The sequence below is a fragment of the Schistocerca americana genome, chromosome 1 (assembly GCF_021461395.2).
Source record: "Schistocerca americana isolate TAMUIC-IGC-003095 chromosome 1, iqSchAmer2.1, whole genome shotgun sequence".
Lineage (NCBI taxonomy): Eukaryota > Metazoa > Arthropoda > Insecta > Orthoptera > Acrididae > Schistocerca > Schistocerca americana.
Window position 1 is genome coordinate 1,151,870,028 of NC_060119.1, and position 27,533 is coordinate 1,151,897,560.

The 27,533-nt window shown below is 38.0% G+C and overlaps 1 protein-coding gene across 3 annotated transcripts in view; it reads left to right on the top strand.

The window, feature by feature from the left end:
* LOC124619445 (glutathione S-transferase-like) overlaps positions 1-24,642 on the top strand; it is a 71,337-nt gene extending 46,695 nt beyond the window's left edge. For all 3 annotated transcript variants that reach the window (XM_047145837.1, XM_047145854.1, XM_047145844.1), the window contains exons 4-5: positions 17,824-17,966; positions 24,192-24,642. In XM_047145837.1, the coding sequence (XP_047001793.1) occupies positions 17,824-17,966; positions 24,192-24,359 (311 nt within the window). In that variant the 3' untranslated portion in view covers positions 24,360-24,642. The remainder of the gene's footprint in view (positions 1-17,823; positions 17,967-24,191) is intronic.
* Positions 24,643-27,533: the final 2,891 nt, after the last annotated feature.

Genomic DNA, 27,533 nt, shown 5'->3' on the forward strand with positions numbered 1-27,533 from the left:
TACCATCACAATCTTGCCCCAAGTCCCACTGTCTGGCAATCTTGCCCCAAGTCCCACTGTCTGGCCACAGAGGAGCAGTCCTCTCGTGGCTCAGTACCACCCGGAACTGGAGTAACTGAACCACATTCTCCACTAGGGTTTCGACTACCTCTCATCGTGCCCTGAAATGACGAATGCCCTATCCGCTATCCTTCTCACCTCTCCCACAGTGGTATTCCATCAACCACCAAACCAACACAATATCCTTGTCCGTTTCTACACAACCCCTGCTTCCCACCCCTTGCCTCATGGCTCATATCCCTGTAATGGACCTAGATGGAAGACCTGCCCCATACATCCTGCCACAACCACATACTCCAGTCTGTTCACAAACATAACCTATTCCATCATAGGCGGGGCTACCTGTGAAACCAGCCATGTGATCTACAAGTTAAGCTGCAACCACTGTGCTGCGTTCTACTTGGGTATGACAACCAGCAAGCTGTCTGTCCACATGAATGACCACCAATTAGGGTAATCACCTATGTAGGAGTAGTATGAGGAACAAGTGCCAATAAAGAGAGAAATTTCAGGATTTTGAGGGACACAGTACAGCATGAAAATTAAATCTGTAGCTGTGGAAACACTTTTTCGCCACCAACTCTATCAATCGGACACAACCAAAGTCCAATGTTGAACCCGTTGTGACTCAGCTTACACCTCCATCCAACCATGATCCACCCCACTCTCCCCAAATCCCCCCTGTTAACTTTCCAGAGTTTCTTAACTTCAAACCTTACATCACTACCATTGCCCAAATCCCTCAACATGCGAGCTAATCTTACATCCACAGAAAGAACCGCAATTCACCACATAAACACTGATCCCGACCTTATTGTGTTCTCTTCCTTCTCATATGCATAAAAAAATGGTTTACACACTTACTAACATAAAAATCAGCATTTAAATTACTGTAGGATTATAAATTATAAACTTATTTGAGCTGATTCATTTTTAGAAACACACGTTATATTATTTCTTGCAATGTAATTCATACACATAACAAATACTGTTTATGTTTAAAAGGATATTTCTTTTTGCACATGCCAAACTTTCCTTATCATTTAGGACCATATTGGGAAAGTCTTTACACAGTATGTTGTAATATATTTTCACTTGAAACTCTGCTTGGTGTGTGTTCATGTGAAGCTTATCTGTCCACAACCTTAGTCCCAGGCTGAAAGTTCTTTCAACAAATGCATTTGTTGGTAGAATTGAAAATAAAACTCTAACAACTGAGCCATTATTTCTTCCACTGCCATCCATTTACTTACACAAGTTTCTTTACTTTTGTTATTTATTGTAATGCTAAATGTAGTATCCTTGTCGCCACCATAGTGTCTCGTACTGTATGGAACCAAGGGAGAGGATGTTGTTATGAGTGGCCAGTGTCCTCTTTCTACAACACAAATACACATGTGAATTAACGTGGTTCTTTATTTACTTAACTTGAATAGAGTGTGTGTTGTGGTACAAGTTGATCAGTAATAATCCTCTTGCAGACAATATCGGTAATCTTGCTATTACAAACTTAAGTCTCACTGCTGGGAAAGTACAAGTCCCACTGTAGTCACTAATCAGATCACTATATACTGTCACAGCCTGTGATGTGAACTAAACCTGCTCTGTGATGAGCTGACAGACGCCAATAGAATGAGTCAGTCAGTGCTCCTCCGGTCAGCGGCAGTGGCTGTCTAGAGGGTGTGGGCAGCGTGTTGCTTGTCGGTGTGTCCCTGACCCCTCTCGTGATAGGCACACTTGATCCAGTACCTACTATCGATCTTCGCATTACATCTTTGCTGACCAGTGTGCTGGTCACAGCTTACACCAGCACACTAATTGGGTCCTTTACTACTAAAAAATAATCATCACTTTCTATTTTCTAAATTTAATTCCTGAAGCATTTTTAGAACAGAGTTGAAATCAATCTCCTTCTCCAAATAAATAATACTCCCTAATTACAATAGCTAGGATCAATACTAGTTTGTTTTCTTTTCTTGCTGTTATTCTTCCCAAAAATTTTGATGATAGAATCCGTTATCTGAGCACACTTTCCACGAATTTACAAGCTGGTGCAAGTTAATTTCCCCTGTGAAACCTGTTCATTCAGATTATGGAACCCACTGTTCTGAACATTTTGTATTAATTAGTTTTGCTGATGATGTGTTTGAAAAGTTATTTTATTTCAACGTTTTCAACCTAGGAGGTCTCATAAAAATCTAGTGAGCTAATAAATAGATTCAGAAAAGTAGATTATCTCAGAACTGTACGCCAATTTTTGCTCATTTCCAAGACATGTTTTCTTAAGTTCAAATGTAATCAATTCAGGAAATGCAATTAATGAAAGATTTCAACCAGCCCAAACTTTCAGCTTATGTTATGACCAAACCACTATAAATTTCTGGAATATGTTTACATACTATTGATGGGCTAAATTTTCTACACCCAACAACATTAGTAACAAATATGTAATTGCCATAATTAAGAATTACGTAATTTTTAATACCCACATTTTAGTAATCAGTGGGCTGCCATACCTAATAGTCAGGAATTCCCATAGTGTAAGCATAAATTGGTTCTGCTCATATCGATAATTTGATAAATAAAGCCTGACAGTCATTAATACATCTATTTAGAAAACAATAATTTGACCGAGGGAAATTTCAAGTAAGAATTAAATAACCAAAATCACATAATTTGTTGTGCGCGTCTCTGTAATGACGAAATGTGCAGAATTCCATAATTACACATCTCATTTTTCTTGGAGTTATGTAACTTGCTCCGAGGTTTTCAGTATTCTCTACGTTGTGTGCTCTAGTGATGATGTTTGAACGAGCCTCGGGATTATTGTAGGATATGAGCAGTTACTATTAGAATCAGCAATAGACTTAATAAGTAACATTCGTAAACATGCCACTATGTCTTAATGAACTATTATCATCATTCTGTGTGCCTTGCAGACAATTTGTTAATCTGCTATAGGAAAAATTACTTTGTGTGCCAATTAAGTCATGATTCTTATCCTTTCAATGGAGTATAATTTAAAGTTATCTTTCAAATGTGAGTATGAGGAGACCTGCATAAACATTTTGGGTCTGTAATGAGATCTGGTCTTTAGATATAGCAATCAAACTCTGAATAAATATGCGAAGTGGTTTTATGTACACAGTTGAAAAGAACTGCTGGACTTTTCTTTTTATTTATTAAGAGATACAATCCTATCACAAACATTTTTAACTAAAGGACCAGTGACCCAGCTATTGACAGACAACATTAATCTATAGGTAAGTCCACCTTGTATCTGTACACATTGATTGCATACCTTCTGCTGGCAGAATATTGAGACAGGTCACAGTTTTGAACCCAAAGAACCTATCTGATATTCTTTGCTCTACCTGTTTTTAAGGGATTCCATTATGGAAAACACTTCAACAGCCAACAATTATATCTTTCCAAGGTCTCCACAATAACATTGACATTTTTAGACAATTATAAAAAAAACAGCAATGTGTTTCAGAAACATCCTCATCACCATTCTGGAAAAACTTTAGTATGACTACTGGACAGTTCTCCCTCCGTGATACAAACTAACATCTTATGACTGGAAAGGAGTTTAGTAGCCTGTCAACAGCTGCATAAATGCTCAGTCATCTTGTTGGAACATGTCTTAAAATTGCCACGTATTCAGTATCACAAAATTCAAAAAACTCCTTCAAACCCTCTAATATTTTTAAATGGCAGGCAAAATAGTTACAAATTTTTGTAGCAGAACTCTAAATCAAAAAGTTGAAATTTATCAGTTTCAAACTTAGATGTGTTGATGCGTTATAGATTTTATGAGCTGAACGATTTGTTGGGATTAAAAAAATATTTTCATTTCTTAACAGTAAATACTGAACGTTTGTTCCCAAAGTTAATATGTGCACTACCAGCAGAGTATGAAGAAATGTTATTGAGGCTTAAATTGTACATTGTTAATCTGCCTTTAATTTGATCAAAAATAGCATTTGTCATGATGGTCACTATAATAGTCTAATGACCCATGTACTACACCTTTATTAAAATTTAGATACATAATCATAACTGGAAACGTTTAGAGGTATCACTTGCTGTTGAGTTAAACATATTTCTATCAACAAGGTCTTGATGTTGCTTTTGTTCTTTCCAAAGAAATGCTTGTAATGATTTCTGAATTTGGAAGTGTCATAGGCACCAATTTTGTGCCATGATCATAATAATGGTAAGGCACATTGAGTTAACATTGATACACCTTGGTCAATTCAGAAGTTGTAACGTTATCCTGTTGCATGCTGTTTTAGAATTTGATCCAAAAAATGAAATTGTTACCTTATTCTTGATTGAGAGGCTCACATTTGTTTGTGTTTTTGCCCATTTGCAAGTTTAGTAATGTCATTAGAGCCTCCATGACCAACACTAAATGTCTTATTACACATTGTTCATATGCCTTTGAACCTGTTACTTGCGCATGATGCCAAGAATAATGCATTCATTTCCCATTCCAAACACAAAAAAACTTTAGTTTTGGAGATACTTACCAGTTTACTCCTTTTTGTCACTATCTAGTTGTGGATCCTATTTATTTCTGAACTCTCCATTTTCATATACAACCACAGATTACAGCAGATTAAATTAATGTGTGTAGAGTAGCCTACAATATAACAAATGAACCAATAACTGAAAAGTTGAGATGAGTAACATAAGACAATCAGTTATCTGAAATTTAAATACATGTACAGAAAAAAATGAAGTAAGTCTAAAACACATTGTTTGTGACAAACCTGATCCTGCTCTGGATAGTTTAAAATGTATCTAAATGCAGGATTGTACTGCAAAATTTGGAATGGGTGGTCACCCTACCACCGACGTTCTCTGGCCAAGAAACAGCTGGACCACCAAGTTGCTGAGTGCACTGCCCAATGCAATGTTCTTCATTTTAATGATTGCTTCACAGTCTGTGCCATCCAGATCCTTCCTACCAACACTAGCTTTTCTGAATTTTACATGTGAGAACTCTTCCGTGCAATATATCCTACATTCCTCCGGCCCTCCCATGTCCTTGACGAATGCCTTGCTGGCCAAAAGCTAACGTTCTGACAGTCTTTGTGTTGCGCCTTTCTGTGATTCAGCATCTCCACTGTACGATGGTTAGCAACTATCCATTTCACTACACTGTTACATTCCATCCTGGATTTACCATTGTGTGTATGTATATGTTTCCTAATTCCAATGAAGACCTTTTCAGCCAAAAGCTAATTTGTTTGACAGTCTTTTTGTTCTAGCTATCTGTGACTCATCATCTATGCTATATGGTGAGTAGCAATCTATCCTTTACATAATATTGTCATTATTCCATCATCTATTTTCCCGTGTTAGAATAACAAAAATTTCCATTATTATTACCATAATTCGGTGTGAAGGTTTCTGCTTGTGTGTTTCAGGATATTTGCACTGTCAAATGAATTGCCAGTGGCCACTTTAAGCATTCTTATGTAGTCACTGAAAAGAATAGTTAACGTGTTTCTGTAATTTTCTTGTGTACATTGTGACGTTTATCATTTTCTCTGATGCTGCTGTGGTTCACCATAGTTAACACCAAGTGTAATGCCACCTTCTCTTTTTCTGGTTGAATGTACAGTATGTTAACACTGGATTGATGGTCGCTTATTATGTGCTGACCCTGCTAGTCTGCTCCAACTTGACTTCTTGCCCTGCTTGGTAACTCCTTTTTTCAAGTATGAATGCTTCACTGAAAGAGTGTGGTTTCTGCTATCTTTAGCTACGTAAATTATTTCCAACTGTGACTTTGGTTTAAGCACTGTTATTTTCTTGCATAAACTTCCACAATTGCATTTCACAACTATATGACAATAACTCTTAATCTGGGCCTTCATCCAGAATCAACCAGTCTCTCTTGTGTCTTTACTACTTCTATTGACATTTTTGGAGTGGTCTGCTTGCATATTCTATGCAGCTCCTCCAAAGCACCTTCAACTGGTGGCAGCATGAAATAGCATGCTCCATCAGCAAGCAGAGATGTCTGCTCACCGTTCAGGCTGCACACACAGGTAGTGTCGTACCTCACTTGATTCTGAACAGCTTTTCCACGGATAGTTACTCTTTCCCCCTTGTGCATAAGCTTGATGCAGTGTGCACCCCTCAACTCTTTCTCCCATCACACTAAAAATGCAGTTGGGCCATCCCTCCTTTGAGTCCACCCTAACTTGACATAGGTTCTCCTCTGTGGGGTAACCTACTCTATAAACCTCTCTCTCTCTCTCTCTCTCTCTCTCTCTCTCTCTCTCCTCACACAGTGCATCACATCACATCACATAACTACCACTATGAGGTATCCTAAGTCTTTCATTGCTCTTCAACCTTCTTGCCACATCTCCTGGTGCCTCCCTGCCAGACCTTTTGACTTTATGCTTTGTTTTCTGTACATCTTGTTCATGTCTTCCATTTGGTTTCAACATCTCCTTAGCTTCCCTACAGCACATTCCCTTCCCATCTCCCCACGTGTGTGACTGCATTCCCTAGCACTCCCATCGTTAGCTTGCTATCTCTTTCTTTATCTCCTTAGGAAGGTCCCAAGTTGTAACACCGCCGCCCCCCCCCCCCCCCCCCCAACCCTTCAGCCCCATCACTCCCCCGAAAAACATGACTAAGCTAACATTCAAGATGATGAATGTGTTCATATCACTGTATGAACCAGCCATAAATTATCATGAGTTGTACACAAAAGTTAGAAAACCTTATCCTGTCATTCACGGAAATTACTTACCGTATTTACTCAAATCTAAGGCGCACTTTTTTTCCGGTTTTTATAATCCAAAAAAACCACCCGCGGCTTAGAATCGAGTGCAAAGCAAGCGGAAGTTCTGAAAAATGTTGGTAGGTGCCACGCCACAACTAACTTCCGCCGTCGAATATATGTAGCACTACACAGGCATTCTTTGCAGGCACAAAGATAAATACTGGCGCCAAAACCTCTGCATCAGTAAGTAAATTAAAAAAAAAAAAATGTGGAAGACGAGCTTTTTTCTCCGCCCCGAGTTCGACCACTGCATTTTCATATATTATCCAATGAAGTAAATACAAATTCCGTATTGTTCATCTTCAATTGTAGCAGCATTTCAATGTACTACGAAAAATCCGACTGGCAAGACTGTTTGGGATGTTTGTCAATATGGCCAACTCTACGTTCTGAATTTTTTCCTACCTGTTAGAAGAGATTGTTGCTAAAAGAAACTTTTATGAATTGTGAATCACATGCAGTATTCTCTTGACCATAAGAATAATATGAATTTAAACATGTTGCCACGTATTGTTTCGTGTTTGTTGCTATCTCATTTAAATCCTGTCTGCCTAATAAATTACGAAACTAGAGTGAGACAAGAGCAAACGCGGAAGAATATACATATAATGTCACATTTATATTCGTGTTATTCTTATGCCTAATAGTGACACAGCCAGAGATAAAGCACGGCAATTGACTTGATTTTTAAATCTAAGATGACTCTAATTTCTGTGCAGAATTAATGTAATAAAGAGGCGCCTGCAAAGATTTTCAAACGGAAAAAAATTTTCGTTAAATTCTCGTTCAGAACATCTTCTATCATATGCAGTCTATTATTTGGTTCTTGTTGATCATTATCAAAGAAAGCAGCAGTGTAAGTAACAACAAATAGCAGTCTCTTGCCATTGTTTCGTTAATGAAAAAAAAAGGGGGGGGGGGGGGGGGCGGTAGCGCGCACAAAAGCAAGCCATGCCGTGAGCGGCGACAGGCCGTAAACACTCATTATCAGAATGTGACAAACAATGCATGACACAGTACAGTAATGCATTTTCAGCTTATAAGATTGATGTAAATACCTATAACAGAGAGAACGGCACTTATCATATCAAAGAAAAATAAGCAATCAATTCAAACCAGACGAACCACGTGAAAAAGGAAGGGTACCCGTATAAATACGGACGGAGCGCCTGATACATAGCAATGGCTACCTGGTAAAGCTTAACTGCTAAGCTTACGACTTGAACCAAACTACTGTAGCTGTATCGTCATTCATTCGACCTAAATTGTGTCTCATATTACAATGGACCAACTTTGCTTCGATTTGGAGGTGCGGCCTAAAGCTTTTCTCCCCCCTTGAATTTAGAGTCTCAAATTTCAGGTGCGACTTAGAATTGAGTGCGGCTTAGATTCGAGTAAATACGGTATTAGTATTGGAAAATATAAGAAAGTAATAGACTTTATTTTTTTCTGTTATGCTGCTGCAATATATCATGCATCACAAAATTCACAACTAGCTATGCTCAGCTTGCTGTACTATTCCATAAAGGTTATTCTGGCTGTTTGTAACGTTTTACCAGTTCCACATTATATAATCCTTTTTCCAATTGTGTAGTTGGTTGTACTGGAACAAAGCTTTCAGGTGTAGAATCTTTCTTACCATACATGATGTGCTATATTGATGGAAAAATTGGCTTGTCTCCTTTTTGATGTTTGGATTTAACTGGTGATCAAGAATCAATATCAATTTGACTATCTTAAATCCTGGAACATTTGTGTGACAGTTACGCTGCCGCACCCTTAGTTCCGTGCATAAACAAAATTGTCACTTACCTGTAATTGTATTTCATGCATAGACGTTGCTTCCAATTTAGGCCACTTAAACATTTTTAGTTATGGTTCCCCAATAAATAGTTTGCCCATCACTTCCACAGGTGATAAGCTCATTGTCATGTGTAGTTCACTGATGATAATATGAACTCAGGAATTAATTGTGCCCAAGAAGTATGTTTAGTAGGACAACAGATTCTACATAATCGTAAAAGCTTCATAATTCATTCAAAAGGGCTACTCTGTTGGTTGTATTTTGAGATAGATAAATGCTTAACTCTTTCCCATATCAAAAACACCTTGACTGAAAAACTGTGGATCATTATCTGTTAGTAATCTGTGTGATCTTCCTACACTTTTGAAATGTTTTTCTCAAACAGTGGCTCACTGTTTCTGTATTTGCATTTTTTTATGGGATACCATTTTACATATTTCAACCAGCACTCAGGTAGTACAAAATTATGCTATTCCCCCTCTACTCATTGGAAGTTGACTGAAAAAGTCAACTACAGTAAGGTTATGTAAACATTTGGTATTTTAGCATACAACTTATAACTCACAACTTTATCATCTTTCATTTTCTGGCATATTTCACAGGATCTTAAACCTAGTACTACTTTTCTACTTAAACCCACAAAGTAATTGAATTTGACCATGTGCTTGAAGCACTTAAGTACCCCAAAGTGTTCATATCTCTTGTGGATAAACTTAATAAGTTCTGCCTCCACAGTCATTATTATACATACTCTCTAGAAAGTCATATAGTTCTTACTCTCCAAAACAAAGCATCATCATGTATTATCAATTCAGCTGTGTTATTATTAACAACCCCATCTTGTTTCATGGTTAACCACTTATCTTTAAAATATGGATCCACAGGTGCATCTTGCATTATTTTCACTGCCAAGTTTTGTACATCGTTTTTGGTATAACTTGAGGCTAAAAAATGTATATTTAATGTAGGCTTACGTATTTACCTGACAGAACATTTTTATACATACAAAATTATCTTTCTGTATCACAAGAAGTGACAAATGCATATTTAGGTGAAGAAATTTCAGACAATTGTGATATAATCTTTTACATTCTTGTCAGAAAACATTTTTTTATCTACGTCATAAACTCAGAATTAGGATTTGATTAAATAACTTTGTTCACATTACCTTTTGATGCAACACCCACTTGCGCATAGGATGACTGCAAAGGTTTTTCAGCATCTTAAATAATTATGAAAGATTTCACCTGTGGCTGGGGTGTGGTTTTCAGCTTTTGTGTTGCTGCAGACAAACGTGCAAAGCCTAATATGATGTAAATCAGGTCGTGCTTCAGATCCATTTTTTTTAATGTCACTTGTACATCTTTAATGCAAGCTGCATCAGTGGCTTCAAAAGTGTCTATGAGCTAAGTGTGAAAAAAATCGTGGGCAGTAACTAAAGGCTTTGCAATAGAATGAAGTGAATGGATTTGTGTGAATTTACGATCTCTTACAGACCTAACTTCATCAAAATTATTATATTAAAAGATAGCTGCATTTATCAAGGTATCAATCAAGTTAAAATTGTGGCGACAAGCTAAATTTGGTGGTATATCTCTAAAAGCAGCAACACGGGCAGGTGCTTTCAAGAATACAGGGAAACAAAAGTCAGCATATGATTTAATTAATGCTGTTGGGCTTACCAAACCTTTGTATTTTAGGTGCTTATTTATCTTCTTTGTGGAGGATACCAGTGTGTTCACATTGCCTTATATTAGATATACTGTTTCAGTTGCACGATGCAGCACATGGGCTAAACATGTACTGTGCTTTAGGTTACAATAAAATATTTTAATTGCATTTCAGGCCTTTGTTATACACAGGGCACAATTACATAACAAGAAGACCTTTTTGCATTTGAAATTATTTGCTAACATTATTCCTAAGAAACAACAAAAATGTCCTGCTACATTTTAAAATCGCAATGTTCAGTCTGTAAGCGTTTTAGCAAATCCAGTCCCCTTGGTTTGCCGGTAGAAGGAAACTAGCATCCAGATTATCAAAAGGTGAGGAGTGGTGTTGGAAGAATAAGTTCCCATCGCTTAGTACAACACTGACAACACACATTTCATGCCAATCATCTGCTTCAGTAGAAATGTTGCTGGTCGCTGTGAACCCTGAAGTAACATGGAAGCACTTAATAAAGCAGCTCTTGATTAGTCTGATATTTAATTGACAAAACAATTAATATGGATATCAGGATGAGTTATAAAATTAATTTTTATGTTCGTTTAAGAAAATCATTCAAATTGCCCTCTTTCAAGAATTTTTAAAAGATAAAATCCCTGCATTTTTAAATGTGTGCAAGTGGAATCTGACTTTAATATTGCTTTTCACATACTTGTGCATATATTTGAAATAAAATCTTTTAAAAGGTGGTAAGATCTGGGATATTTTGTTTTATGTATTGTTCTAAAAGTAATGGGCATGCAGGATTCACCAGTTTCGGAAACTGTGTGCTTGCTGCCGTCAAAGCATCACATAAATCCACAAAAACTAGATTTTGCATTTGCACTAATAAAATGATTGCACACTTTGTACTTTTATGTCTTCTTGTAGTTTCACCTTTGCTGTATGACATGAAATATGTTGACTTCTGTCAACATCTTCCAAGCTGAACTACGGTGCTGCCAATATGAAAGGTGCTGTCTTGCAAGTTATTGTAATAAATGGACTCGAGCCAGAACAGTGATGTAACATCTGTTATAAATATCAATGTTGCATGACTGAACCTATTGTTCTTCGAGGGTTTGTGATAGTGTTAAAATGTCAGTGTAGAATCCTGTAGCTGTGTGGCCTAACTATTTGTGCAGTTCCCATGAGTACATGTTCTTTTATCAAAAAACAAAGTGCCAATAGGGGGTGACTGTCTGGCTTTGGTGAGCACTGTTAGCAAGTGGGCTTCACACAGCCTTTGTGAGGCCAGTTGTGGAGCTTCCTGATTTAGAAGTAGTGGCTCTGGTGTTAAAAGCTGACAACAGTTGGAAGAGCTGTGTGCTGACCACATGCCCCTCCATATCCACATCTATAGTTGAATTCTTTTATCTTGGCGGCTCGCGCATGCCCACCCAGACGCCGGAGATTGCTGCGTTGCCAGTTGCACACGACGCACGCGCCAAGAGAAGCAGCGCCATAGTATAGCATAGTTCGCAAGCTTACGTTTTGTGGGGAGCGTGCAGTACATGAAGTAAAATCACCACGGCCGCATTAACCCTTTCGCTGCTACATAGACGTGCTCCCTGCATTCCGCACTGTGCATGATTTTGTCACTGCACTGCTCGCCTGTGCAGACACATGGTGTTCCCACTGCTTTGACACTCTTATCATTCGATTCCACAAAAACTATTTGGCCCAAAAATTTGATTTTTACACATCTTCTTGACTGATACCTTCCCCCCATAAATGACTTAATTTTGTTTTGATGTTCAACGCAGTTATTATGCAGCATTAAATATAGTAAAGCATTGCACGAAATTTTGAACAGTTTGCAGAGGTAAAAGTCCATAGAGTATACTTTCCGTATGGTCGAATTTTTTCCTCTCATGAACCATGGACCTTGCCGTTGGTGGGCAGGCTTGCGTGCCTCAACGATACAGATAGCCGTACTGTAGGTGCAACCACAACGGAGGGGTATCTGTTGAGAGGCCAGACAAACGTGTGGTTCCGAAGAGGGGCAGCAGCCTTTTCAGTAGTTGCAGGGGCAACAGTCTGGATGATTGACTGATCTGGCCTTGTTACATTAACCAAAACGGCCTTGCTGTTGTGGTACTGCGAACGGCTGAAAGCAAGGGGAAACTACAGCCATAATTTTTCCCGAGGGCATGCAGCTTTGCAGTATGGTTAGATGATGATGGCGTCCTCTTGGGTAAAATATTCCAGAGGTAAAATAGTCCCCCATTCGGATCTCCGGGTGGGGACTACTCAAGAGGACGTCGTTATCAGGAGAAAGAAAACTGGCGTTCTACGGATCGGAGCTTGGAATGTCAGATCACTTAATCGGGCAGGTAGGTTAGAAAATTTAAAAAGGGAAATGGATAGGTTAAAATTAGATATAGTGGGAATTAGTGAAGTCCGGTGGCAGGAGGAACAAGACTTTTGGTCAGGTGAATACCGGGTTATAAATACAAAATCAAATAGGGGTAATGCAGGAGTAGGTTTAATAATGACTAAAAAAATAGGAATGCAGGTAAGCTACTACAAACAGCATAGTGAACGCATTATTGTGGCCAAGATAGACACGAAGCCCACGCCTACTACAGTAGTACAAGTTTATATGCCAACTAGCTCTGCAGATGATGAAGAAATCGATGAAATAGATGATGAGATAAAAGAAATTATTCAGGTAGTGAAGGGAGACAAAAATTTAATAGTCATGCGTGACTGGAATTCGAGAGTAGGAAAAGGGAAAGAAGGAAACATAGTAGGTGAATATGGATTGGGGCTAAGAAATGAAAGAGGTAGCCGTCTGTTAGAATTTTGCACAGAGCATAACTTAATCATAGCTAACACTTGGTTCAAGAATCATAAAAGAAGGTTGTATACATGGAAGAATCCTGGAGATACTAAAAGGTATCAGATAGATTATATAATGGTAAGACAGAGATTTAGGAACCAGGTTTTAAATTGTAGGACATTTCCAGGGGCAGATGTGGACACTGACCACAATCTATTGGTTATGAACTGTAGGTTAAAACTGAAGAAATTGCAAAAAGGTGGGAATTTAAGGAGATGGGACCTGGATAAACTGAAAGAACCAGAGGTTGTACAGAGTTTCAGGGAGAGCATAAGGGAACAATTGACAGGAATGGGGGAAAGAAATACAGTAGAAGACGAATGGGTAGCTCTGAGGGATGAAGTAGTGAAGGCTGCAGAGGATCAAGTAGGTAAAAAGACGAGGGCTAGTAGATATCCTTGGGTAACAGAAGAAATATTGAATTTAATTGATGAAAGGAGATAAAAATGCAGTAAATGAAGCAGGCAAAAAGAAATACAAACGTCTCAAAAATGAGATTGACAGGAAGTGCAAAATGGCTAAGCAGGCATGGCTAGAGGACAAATGTAAGGATGTGGAGGCTTATCTCACTAGGTGTAAGATAGATACAGCCTACAGGAAAATTAAATAGACCTTTGGAGAAAAGAGAGCCACTTGTATGAATATCAAGAGCTCAGATGGAAAGCAAGTTCTAAGCAAAGAGGGGAAAGCAGAAAGGTGGAAGGAGTATATAGAGGGTCTATACAAGGGTGATGTGCTTGAGGACAATATTATGGAAATGGAAGAGGATGTAGATGAAGATGAAATGGGAGATATGATACTGCGTGAAGAGTTTGACAGAGCACTGAAAGACCTGAGTCGAAACAAGGCCCTGGGAGCAGACAACATTCCATTAGAACTACTGACGGCCTTGGGAGAGCCAGTCCTGACAAAACTCTACCATCTGGTGAGCAAGATGTACGAGACAGGCGAAATACCCTCAGACTTCAAGAAGAATATAATAATTCCAATCCCAAAGAAAGCAGGTGTTGACAGATGTGAAAATTACCGAACTATCAGTTTAATAAGTCACAGCTGCTAAATACTAACATGAATTATTTACAGACGAATGGAAAAACTGGTAGAAGCCGACCTCGGGGAAGATCAGTTTGGATTCCGTAGAAATGTTGGAACACAGTGAGGCAATACTGACCTTAAGACTTATCTTAGAAGAAAGATTAAGGAAAGGCAAACCTACGTTTCTAGCATTTGTAGACTTAGAGAAAGCTTTTGGCAATGTTGACTGGAATACTCTCTTTCAAATTCTAAAGGTGGCAGGGGTAAAATACAGGGAACGAAAGGCTATTTACAATTTGTACAGAAACCAGATGGCAGTTTTACGAGTCGAGGGGCATGAAAGAGAAGCAGTGGTTGGGAAGGGAGTGAGACAGGGTTGTAGCCTCTCCCTGATGTTATTCAATCTGTATATTGAGCAAGCAGTAAAGGAAACAAAAGAAAAATTTGGAGTAGGTATTAAAAGCCAGGGAGAAGAAATAAAAACTTTGAGGTTCACCGATGACATTGTAATTCTGTCAGAGACAGCAAAGGACTTGGAAGAGCAGTTGAATGGAATGGACAGTGTCTTGAAAGAAGGATATAAGATGAACATCAACAAAAGCAAAACAAGGATAATGGAATGTAGTCGAATTAAGTCGGGTGATGCTGAGGGAATTAGATTAGGAAATGAGACACTTAAAGTAGTAAAGGAGTTTTGCTATTTGGGGAGCAAAATAACTGATGATGGTCGAAGTAGAGAGGATATAAAATGTAGACTGGCAATGGCAAGGAAAGCATTTCTGAAGAAGAGAAATTTGTTAACATCGAGTATAGATTTAAGTGTCAGGACGTCGTTTCTGAAAGTATTTGTATGGAGTGTAGCCATGTATGGAAGTGAAACATGGACAATAAATAGTTTGGACAAGAAGAGAATAGAAGCTTTCGAAATGTGGTGCTACAGAAGAATGCTGAAGATTAGATGGGTAGATCACATAACTAATGAGGAAGTATTGAATAGGATTGGGGAGAAGAGAAGTTTGTGGCACAACTTGACCAGAAGAAGGGATCGGTTGGTAGGACATGTCCTGAGGCATCAAGGGATCGCAAATTTAGCATTGGAGGGCAGCGTGGAGGGTAAAAATCGTAGAGGGAGACCAAGAGATGATTACACTAAGCGGATTCAGAAGGATGTAGGTTGCAGTGGGTGCTGGGAGATGAAGGAGCTTGCACAGGATAGATTAGCATGGAGAGCTTCATCAAACCAGTCTCAGGACTGAAGACAACAACAACAACGGTCGATTTTAGTTGCCACAGTGTTGAGAATGAAATGTGGACAAGATACCTAAATTTCATATAAAATTTACTGTATAACAATATCTCATTTAATTTAAGTACCACATAGGTGTCGTATGTAATATTGAGAAATATTTCATCTTTCGCGACTGTAACAAAAGTTTTATTTACACCGGTCATGTTTGGCTTTATTTTATAGCACTTCAATCAATCAAAAGGCAGTACACAAAATACATTAAACAAAACTGTGGACTTACAAAAACATTAGGACTTGAATATACCGTCTATCAGTGAAGTGCTCTGAGCTATGTCAAATATAATTTTTGTGTGTGGCACACACAAACAACATTTATTAGCTAAAATACTGATCAGCCAACACAAACGTTGAATATTGTGTTAACGCAGTACAAAACTACAAAAGGTGACTTGGCAATGGAGGAGACAAAATACTGTCCACTGAAGATGCTTCAAAAGAGAGAAACACGTCTGGTCTAAATAAGTCGCTTATTACAGTTGCAGAAGAGGAATATATTTCAGTGTAAATAAAACTTTTATTACAGTCGCGAAAGACTGAATATTTCTCAATATTACATACGACACCTATGTGGTACTTAAATTAAATGAGATGTTGTTATACAGTAAATTTTATATGAAATTTAGGTATCTTGTCCACATTTCATTCTCAACATTGTGCCAACTAAAATCGACCATATGGAAAGTATACGCTATGGACTTTTACCTCTGCAAACTCTTCAAAATTCCGTACAATGGTTTACTATATTTAATGCTGCATAATAACTGCGTTGAACATCGAAACAAAATTAAGTCATTTATGGGGAGAAGGTATCAGCCAAGAAGACGTGTAAAAATCAAATATTTGGGCGAAATAGTTTTTGTGAAATCGAATGATAAGTGTGTCAAAGCAGTGGGAACACCAAGTGTCTGCACAGGCGAGCAGTGCAGTGATGACAAAATCACGCACAGTGCGGAACATGGGGAGCACATGTCTGTAGCAGCAAAAGGGTTAATGAAGAGACAAAGCACTAGAAATTTCAAAAAATTGCACTCAAACGAATAAAATTCGTGAAGTATCGCACTTCAGTATTGTTTTTAAATAAAGAAAATATTACACACCGCACAAGGATTGAACTCTTAACCTATCGCATAGAAGCCCAACACCTTAACCGTTACACTAACGCAGCTCATCTGTAGTTGTTATTCCTTGAGATGTATAACACATCACGCAAAATACTGACAAACACTGTTGGTATGACTATGAATATTCACGCTTCGTCGAAATACAATAGGAAATAAACAATTACCGCTGTTCTTTATTGTGAAAAAGCGGTTCGTGAGATTGACACAAACACCTTTCCTTGCTATCGCCTGAATTAGGAGTCTTATTGCTTGTTTGGTTTAATTATTAATAGAATATAAAGCAATTGGTATAAAGAATGCTTTTTCCAAACTTTCTATAAAAGAAAGTCTGCTATCAAGACATTGCTTTTGTTCTATTACTTTATTTATGACTGCACGTTTCTAAAACTGAAGACACTCGTCCATGCTCTGCACTGCTGTCGAGATCTGGCAACGTCGTTCCCTGTCCATTGGCTGACACTGTTTTGTGACATCAGATGTGCAGGACGAACCTAAACTTGGCCGCCAACATAAATGACGTGAACTTTAGTGACACCTCTCAGCTGAGGATGACATGTTGGTTGGTTGGTACCATTGGACCTCCTGATGCCTGTTCAAATGGGACTATAAAAATAAAGTACATACACATATATAATTATGAAGAGAAATGCCTTTGAAATGCTCTGAATAATTGGCTTCTATGAGAGTTACATTACATTACCTTGCTTTTCTTATTTTTTTGTAACTCTGTTCTGCCTCGATTAAATTGAAAGTTGAGTCCTCATACCATCCATTCCAACAATGTTTTCATAATTTAAAACATTTCAACTCCATATATCTGTTGGAAAGAGCATTTATGTTTCTTCAAGTATGTTCTATTGTAACTTCATGTAAAGAGAGGAACATCACTCTGCAGTAAAAAATCATTAAAGTAGCAATACCAATGCAATCTGAAAACATGTAAGTGCCCTGTTCCTGTTTGTTACATTAATTTAGGTGGTTTTTCAAAGCTATTTGTAAGTGGAAGAAACTGAGCGAGAAGCCTAAAAACATCATTAAGAACCATATAATAGTCACTTTCAATTCTGTGACAACAATTATCTACCTGTATGGTGGACATTTTGTTAAAATAATCATTCTTTTATGCAGAGATAGACAAGTTTTTCTATGAACCTGATGAAGTTGAAAAGGAGAAGAAGAAGACAGCAATTCTTAATGAACTGGAGACAATAATTATGCCAAGACTTGATAATTTGGCTAAGGAAAATGGTGGTTATCTTGCAGCGGGCAAAGTAAGTATATATATGTTTGCTTGAAAGCAAAGGACTGTACATGCTACTTGAGTATAGTTTTCGATGGGCTTAATTCATTTTCATTGCACACTTCCAGATTTTCTGCTGAGGTTCAGTAACCCCACAGCTACAGTGGTGTTAAAAATACACAATATCTTTTGTTTCATTTTATCACAAGAACAAATTTTCTTCTCAGTACCAAGTTACAGTTGCAAGAAAATGTACAATAGACATAAAGTCATTGATACATTACCATGCTTTTGTGATCGCTTACTTTGTCCTCTTTATGTAATATTATTAGTGCATATGTATCCAAACAGACACGCATTTGAACACTCAAGCTTTTGATTTATAAATTATTATGTGACGTGCTGCAGCAGCAGCAGTAGCAATGTCATCATATACCATGCAGTGGAAAATCCAGGATGGAATGTAACAATATAATGAAAAGTATAGTTGCTACTCAACACATAGCAGAGATACCGACTCGCAGAAAGGCACAACAAGAACACTGTCGGAAAGTTAGCTTTCAGCCAAGAAAGCAGAGAGTGAGAGAGAGAGAGAGAGAGAGAGAGAGAGAGAGAGAGAGAGAGAGAGAGAGAGAGAGGCCTTGTTAGCTGAAAGCTAACTTTCTGATAGTCTTTGTGGTTGTGCCTTTCTGCAACTCAGCATCTCTGCTATATGGTGAGTAGCAACTATCATTTTCATTATATTGTCAACATACACCATCATTGACATGACACTGATGTTGGTAGTCAGTGACTTGCATTGCTGTTAATCCAACAGATACTCTACCAGTAATCAAATATGATTGTGGTGTTGGTGGTCATCATTGTAGACCAATGAGCTAGGGTGATAGGTCTATGCACTTTCCCATTTACAGCCATTCATATATACATACATCCAGTTTGAAAAGTGTCAGGGTACTCTCCAGTGCCCAGCAACCCTCTGTGTGCCTTAAAGTTTAGCACTGTTCTCCAGTTTCAGTTAACAGTGCCTGTCATCGACCGACATCAGTCTGATAAATTTTCCAGTACTTCTTACATTCTGGTTTTATTGTTTTGCTTTCTTAGATCATAATTATTTCATTTTGCCATATAAAAATTCTTTTTTATGTTATTTTTTTAATTGTCAAATGTGAGTGCTATTAATGTGCCATATCATACAGTGCTAAAGTGCTGATACATAGTGACTACTTACGCACACAAGATATGTAATCAGTGATGAGAACATATTTCAGTACAAACTTGTTGCCAAAGGTGACGGGCACATCTGAATTTATGTAGTTTTGAGAAAATGGTGATTTATTGCTTGTAAAAATTGTTGAAAAATCATGATCACACATAGTTACATAAGTCAGTTTATTTCAGAACTGGTTTGTCACTAACAGAACATCTTCAGCTGTCTGCATGCAACAAAAAACCAAAACAAGACACAGCAAGTTATTACAAAAACTATCATGAATGTAGTACAGAACCAACTGAGAATGTACACTGCGAATTTGTAATCAGATGTGCGACACGTTGTAACCACTATTTACTACCATGGCACAAGCCTATATCTCCATTTAAGTATAAATCAGGAGCACATACAACACCCAGTAATTCTGTGCAAAGCATTTGACAATACTCATGTAACATACAATTCTCAGTAATGAATATGTCAGCACATGTTGCAGTCAGGGCAGCCAGAACCTAAATATATCATTTTGAAAAGCTAAGACTGCTTCAACTTTAAATCCTATATTTATAGGCATGACCAGTTTCACATAATTTTAGCTGCATCGTCTGGTACAATAAAAGCGAGTCGTGTTCCGTTCGAGAGAAGAGAATGGGATGATCCAGTGTTCATAGTCAGCAATTTTTCACTAAGTAGTGCACATCAAGCATAAAACAGGGTAAAGTAACATATAGTGCTCCTGTGACAAGCTGCCATGATTCCATTATTAACAATATAAGGTGTAACAGTTGTAAATTGTCAAATCGTTATAGGTACTGAAAGCCAGCTAAAGCCGGATATAAGCTCAGCCGAAATTTTTGTGAAGAACCTAACGGTATTCTGAAAGGATAGGCTAAACACGGTTGGCGGTAGCGTGTTTGTTGCTGTCAGTAGTAGTTTAACTTGTCGTGAAATTGAAGTAGATATTTCCTGTGAGCTAGTACGGACAGAGGTCATTGTTGGCAACCAGAATAAAATAATAATAGGATCCTTTTACCGACCTCCCAATTCAGATGATATGGTTGCTGAAAGGTTCAAAGAAAACTTGAGTTTGCTTTTAAACACGTACCCGACTCATACGATAATAGTTGGTTGTGGCTTTAATCTACCCTCTATATGTTGGTGAAAATACATGTTTAATTCTGGAGGTATGCATAAAATATCATCCGAAATTGTGCTGAACGCATTCTCTGAAAATTGTTTCGAGCAGTTAGTTCATGGCCCACGCGAATAGTAAACAGTTGTGAAAATGCACTTGACCTCTTAGCAACAAATAATCCTGAGTTAATAACGAGCATCAAAACCGATTCAGGGATTAGTGAGAACAGGGTTGTCGTAGCAAGATTGAATATTGTAATCCCCAAATCCACCAAAAATAAGCAAAAAATATACCTATTCAAAAAAGCAGATAAAAATTCACTTGACACCTTCCTGAGAGACAATCTTTACTCATTCCAAATTAATAATGTAAGTGTAGACCAGATGTGGCTTACATTCAAAGAAATAGTATTGGCAGCAATTGAGAGATTTATATCAAATAAACTAACAAACGACGGAGCTGAACCTCCTTGGTACACAAAATGGGTTAGAACACTGTTGCAGAAACAATGAAATAAACATGCCAAATTTAAACAGACGCAAAATCCCCAAGATTGGCGATCTTTTACAGAAGCTCAAAATTTAGCGCGGATATCAATGCAAGATGCTTATAACAATTTCTACAATGAAACTTTGTCTCGAAACCTGACAGAAAATTCAGAGAGATTCTGGTCGTTTGTGAAGTATGTTAGCAGCAAGAAACAATCAATGCCTTCTCTGCGTGATAGCAATGGAGATACTATCAAAAACAGTGCTGCCAAAGCAGAGTTACTAAACACAGCTTTCCAAAGTGCCTTCACAAAAGACGAAGTAAATATTCCAGAATTCAAATAAAGAACAGCTTGCAACATGAGTAACGCAGAAGTAAATATTCTTGGAGTAGTGAAGCCACTTAAATCACTTAATAAAAGCAAGTCTTCTGGTCCAGACTGTATACCAATTAGGTTCCTTTCGGAGTCTGCTGATGCATTAGCTGCATACTTACAAATCAGCTAAACGTCCGTACCCAAAGACTGGAGAGTTGCACGGGTCACACAAATATTCAAGAAAGGTAGTAGGAGTAATCCACTAAATTACAAGCCCATATCGTATATATATAAAAAATAGGGAAACATTCCACGCGGGAAAAATATATTTAAAAACAAAGATGATGTGACTTACCATACGAAAGCGCTGGCAGGTCAATAGAAACACAAACAAACACATACATACACACAAAATTCTAGCTTTCGCAACCAATGGTTGCTTTGTCAGGAAAGAACTCTTTGTCTTTAAATATGTGTGCTTGTGTCTGTATATGTGTGGATGGATGTGTGTGTGTGTGTGTGTGTGTGTGTGTGTGTGTGTGTGTGCGCGAGTGTATACCCGTCCTTTTTTCCCCCTAAGGTAAGTCTTTCCGCTCCCAGGATTGGAATGACTCCTTACCCTCTCCCTTAAAACCCACATCCTTTCGTCTTTCCCTCTCCTTCCCTCTTTCCTGATGAGGCAACAGTTTGTTGCGAAAGCTTGAATTTTGTGTGTTTGTTTGTGTTAGTTTGTGTGTCTATCGACCAGCCAGCGCTTCATTTGGTAAGTCACATCATCTTTGTGTTTATATATATATAAAAACAGAGAGAGAGGGAGAGGGAAACATTCCACGTGGGAAAAACATATCTAAAAACAGGTATACACTTGCACACACACACAAACGCTTTGCTTTTACATATGTCTGCTTGTGTCTGTATTTGTGCGGATATATATGTATAAAAACAAAGATGAGGTGACTTACCGAACAAAAGCGCTGGCAGGTCGATAGACACACAAACAAACACAAACATACACACAAAATTCAAGCTTTCGCAACAAACTGTTGCCTCATCAGGAAAGAGGGAAGGAGAGGGGAAGACGAAAGGAAGTGGGTTTTAAGGGAGAGGGTAAGGAGTCATTCCAATCCCGGGAGCGGAAAGACTTACCTTAGGGGGAAAAAAGGACAGGTATACACTCGCACACACGCACATATCCATCCACACATACAGACACAAGCAGACATATTTCTATATGTGTGTGTGTGTGTGTGTGTGTGTGTGTGTGTGTGTATACTTGCCCTTTTTTCTCCCTAAGGTAAGTCTTTCCGCTCCCGGGATTGGAATGACTCCTTACCCTCTCCCTTAAAACCCACGTCCTTTCGTCTTTCCCTCTCCTTCCCTCTTTCCTGATGAAGCAACCATGGATTGCGAAAGCTTGAATTTTGTGTGTGTGTGTTTGTGTTTGTTTGTGTGTCTATCAACATACCAATGCTTTCGTTTGGTAAGTTACATCATCTTTTTATATAGTGTCAAAACATTATGAATTAACTCGAAGAAAACGGTCTATTATTGACAGACAGTCAACATGGGTTTAGAAAACATCATTCCTGTGAAACACAACTAGGTTTTTATTCACATGAAGTGTCGAGTGCTATTGACAAGGGATTTCAGATCGATTCCGTATTTCTGGATTTCCCGAAGGCTTTTGACACTGTACCACACAGGTGGCTTGTAGTGAAATAGCTTGCTTATGGAATATTGTCTCAGTTGTGTGAATGGATTTGTGATTTCCTGTCAGGGAGGTCACAGTTTGTAATAACTGACGGAAAGTCATCGAGTAAAACAGAAGTGATTTCTGGCGTTCCCCAAGGTAGTGTTATAAGCCCTTTACTGTTCCTTATCTATATAAACGATTTGGGAGGCAACTGAGCAGCCGTCTTCAGTTGTTTGCAGATGACCCCGTCTTTTATCAAATAATAAAGTTATCAGAAGATTAAAACAAACTGCAAAACGATTTAGAAAAGATATCTGAATAGTGCAAACAGTGGCAGTTAACCCTAAATAACAGGAAGTTGACCATAAATAACAAAAAGTGATCAGAATAACAAGGTCATCCACATGAGTGCTTAAAGGAACTCATTATACTTTGGTTACATGATAAATCAGTCTAATCTAAAAGCCATAAATTCAATTAAATATCTAGGTATTACAATTATGAACAACTTAAATTGGAAGGAACACAGAAAATGTTGTGGGGAAGACTAAACAAAGACTGTGTTTTATTGGCAGGACACTTAGAAAATGAAACAGATCTACTAAGGAGACTGCCTACAGTACGCATGTCCGTCCACTTTTAGAATACTGCTGCACGGTGTGGGATCCTTACCAGGTAGGACTGATGGAGTACATTGAAAAAGTTCAAAGAAAGGCAGCACGTTTTGTATTATCACGAAATAGGAAAGTGAGTGTCATGGAAATGATACAGAATTTGAGCTGGAAATCGTTAAAAGAAAGGCGTTTTTCGATTCAACGGAATCTTCTCACGAAATTCCAATCACCAACTTTCTCCTTCAAATGCAAAAATATTTTATTGACGCCAACCTACATAGGGAGAAATGATTGTCATGATAAAATAAGGGAAATCATAGCTCGTACGGAAAGATGTAGATGTTCATTCTTTGTGCACGCTATACGAGATTGGTATAATAGAGAATTGTGAAAGTGGTTTGATGAACCCTCTGCCAGGCACTTAAATGTGATTTGCAGAGTGTCCATGTAGATGTAGCTGATGGGGTCCCAGTCCCCCATTTACTTACAGCAAATGTGCACACTGGATTTTTGTACTAACTGGTGGCGTGTCAAGATGCAACTGTGGAAACAAATGCCAGATAGTGACGTGCGTGTGTGTGTGTGTGTGTGTGTGTGTGTGTGTGTTAGTTTGTGTTTGTGTTTCTATGTACTGTCAAAATTTTAGAAATATCATCTGTCTTTCCATGAAATTTTGAAACAACCTGGCACATGCTGCACTCATTTCTTGCAAGTTTCCGTTGATAGGCCTAAGATGTTTAAATTTGCAACCTTGAGTGTCTCATACACGATGTTAACGCAGTTGTATTAATTTCAGCTCTCGTGGGCAGACTTCTATTTTGTTGGTATACTTGACTACCTCAATTATATGGCTGGGTTTGACATCACAAAGGATTGTCCGAACCTCATTGCACTGAGGAAAAAGGTCCTTGAACTACCAGGTGTCAAGGAATGGGTGGCTAAAAGGCCATACACAGAACTATAAGTTTGACTGCTTACTTTGTTTTGTACGGTCTACAATGATGAAAAAAATTATGAATTGTTGAACAGAAAGTAACTCTGCTTAGATGTTAGTCTTTATGTTTCTTATTAAAATACTGCTGCAGAGAACTTGAAAGTAATGTTTAATGCTAAAGCTTAGTTTGACTGTTACTCTTTAAATATGTTAAAGTTCATAAAGAAGCAATGTGTCATTTTCTTGTATGTAACAAATGTAACACTTTTTTATGTTTAATTTGTTCAGTAAAATTTGTATGTACAAAAAAGTAGTCTTGTATTTGGTACCATATTTATTTTAATTAATCTTCTATAGGTCCACTATTACCACAAGTCTCGAACAAATATTAAGTGAATAATCGCTAAATACAATAACAGGAAATTACTCAGGCAATCCTTGATATCATTAACAATAGAGAACATTATAATGGCAGTGTCACAAAACTTTTCAGTTTTCAATCGTAATCACAAGAGTAACTTTGATTACCTCTTGCTACTGAACACTACACCATTAATACTTGTCTGATTATCAATTTTGACTGATTATCATCATCCTACCATACAACAGTCATTACTGCAGTAACATGTTGGGAATATTATACACCATGTTGTACATAAATAGAAAATGAGTTTCTAGTTACATGTTTTATACATCATACATAAACATTACAATGTGGAATGTGTCAGCTGACTAAAATTTGGACATGCTTCTTAGTGAAGTATATTTCTGTAGTTGTTCGTAATGGGATATTTATATCTATTTAATTTCTTTGCAGTTTAAAATGAAGTTAAGTAAAAAAACCTCAGCTGTTAGCAATCGAACAGAAGGTTTGCGTGCATGTGTGTATTTTTCCAGTTCTTGTTTTTATCATTGAACACACAAGAACTTTAAACTACCTTGCTGATATGGTATATTAGCTGGTGGTGATGGTGTATTTCTGTCAGTATAAAACTGGATAAGCTGCCCTGTGTCACAAGTTTGAAGAGCTAGTTCATTTGTGCAAAACCAGTTAATAAGTTCCACAAAGCATTATTTAGTATTTTTCATTACTGTTGAGATTTACCCAATTTGACAGCTGTCCTAGTATTGTCTGAAAAACGGACAATTCAAATAAAATTCACAAACAAGACATATCTCCATGACCTGTAGAAAGCAGCGTAACTAGCACCTTATGTTGAGCTTTGATTTTGGTGGTCTCCCTCTTTACCAGAGTGCTACTTGCCGATTCTCACAAACTGATCAAGGAGAAAATAAACTCAACATTGACTGACCTCTTTATATTTGTCCTCACATCAACATTATTATTATTATTATTTCCTTCTTTTCTCAGACGTTATGTCTGGTAAAAAATGGAAAGTGACGCGGACCTTGATCAAGCGTGACTTCCTTTTAACTGTACGGTATATGTTATATTGCATTTAGGTACTTTCAGGTGATTGAACATGTATCAATAATTACGGATTTCTGTAGTTGTATATATAAGTTTGGATGTAGCTGTATTGCATTGATGTACTGGTGGATATTGTGTGGTATGACTCCTGTAGTTGATAGTATAATTGGTATAATGTCAACTTTATCCTGATGCCACATGTCCTTTACTTCCTCAGCCAGTTGGATGTATTTTTCAATTTTTTCTCCTGTTTTCTTTTGTATATTTGGTGTATTGGGTATGGATATTTCGATTAGTTGTGTTAATTTCTTCTTTTTATTGGTGAGTATGATGTCAGGTTTGTTATGTGGTGTTGTTTTATCTGTTGTAATGGTTCTGTTCCAGTATAATTTGTATTCATCATTCTCCAGTGCATTTTGTGGTGCATACTTGTATGTGGAAACGTGTTGTTTTATATGTTTATGTTGTAAGGCAAGCTGTTGATGTATTATTTTTGCTACATTGTCATTATTATTATTATTATTAGTAGTAGTAGTAGTAGTAGTATGAACTAGCATATTGCATTGCCATACCGTGCCCTCTTCACAGGTACTCATGAAGCATTTCAAAGAAAAATCTCTCTAAATAGCTGCACCAAAGCCCACATGCTTTTACAGATATGTTGATGGCATGTATGTAGTGTGACCACATGGAGTGAAAGGCTTCAGGAGTTTCTCCAACATCTGAACTCTGCGCCCCACCATCAGATTCACTATGGAGGTGGAAGAGAATGGCAAATTCTGCTTTTTGTACCCATAGTCAAGCACAAAGCGGATGGCTCTATGTGACAAAGTGTGTAAAGGAAAACCAGCCATACCAATTTGTATCTCCATGCCTCCAGCTGTCATCATGCACCACAGCATGAGGCGGAACAACATAAACTGGTCTGCAGGGCATGTGCAATATCAAATGAAGAAATTGTACCAAGGTAGCTCAACCATCTTCAGGATGTATTAAAGAAAAATAGATATGTTGGGAGACAGGCAGAAGGTACAGGCCCAGAAAATAGAACACAAACCATCTCCATAAATGCATGCACTATGGTGGAACATGAAAAGGGGGGGGGGGCCTCTGTAAACTGAGGTCTGTCATATTCCACACAAATGTGGTAAGGCAGACGTTGTGGGCAGTCGAAGAAATGTGCAAGAAGTGCAGGAGACACCCGTAATTTAAGAAACCAACAAAATCTGTGGTTGCAAAACATTACGTGCCTACTGAGGAATGCAATAAAATATGAAGAAACAAAAGTGCTGAGATGGACCGTGTCAGTTTGAGACTGTCTTCTAAAGGAGACTGTTGAAACATGGGTGGCCAACATCCTGGTCAACAGAGACAGTGGCTTCAGTCTCAGAGTAAAGCATGGAACCCAGTGTTCAGCCATCTGTAGTTATAATGTCAACCATGTGTGTCTTCTGCAACTGATGGGTAGTATCAGAAGCACTAAGGGGCCAGTGTTTGCACCTATCATTTGGCAGTCATTCCCCCCCTCTGCCCCCCCCCCCCCCTCCACCACCACTCCACCTGACACGACATGCAAATGGGTAGTGACAGAAGGGATGGGAAGCAATAGCAGTAGAAAGGAGGTATGTAATGAGGATACTCACTCTACAGTTATCACCTGAAGATGACGGCAAGGTGTGCTGTCGAAATATCGTGTTTCATAAACAACAGCATATGGCTGTACACCTGAGAGTAATGAAAACAATTTAAATAAAATATAAAATCATTAGCAT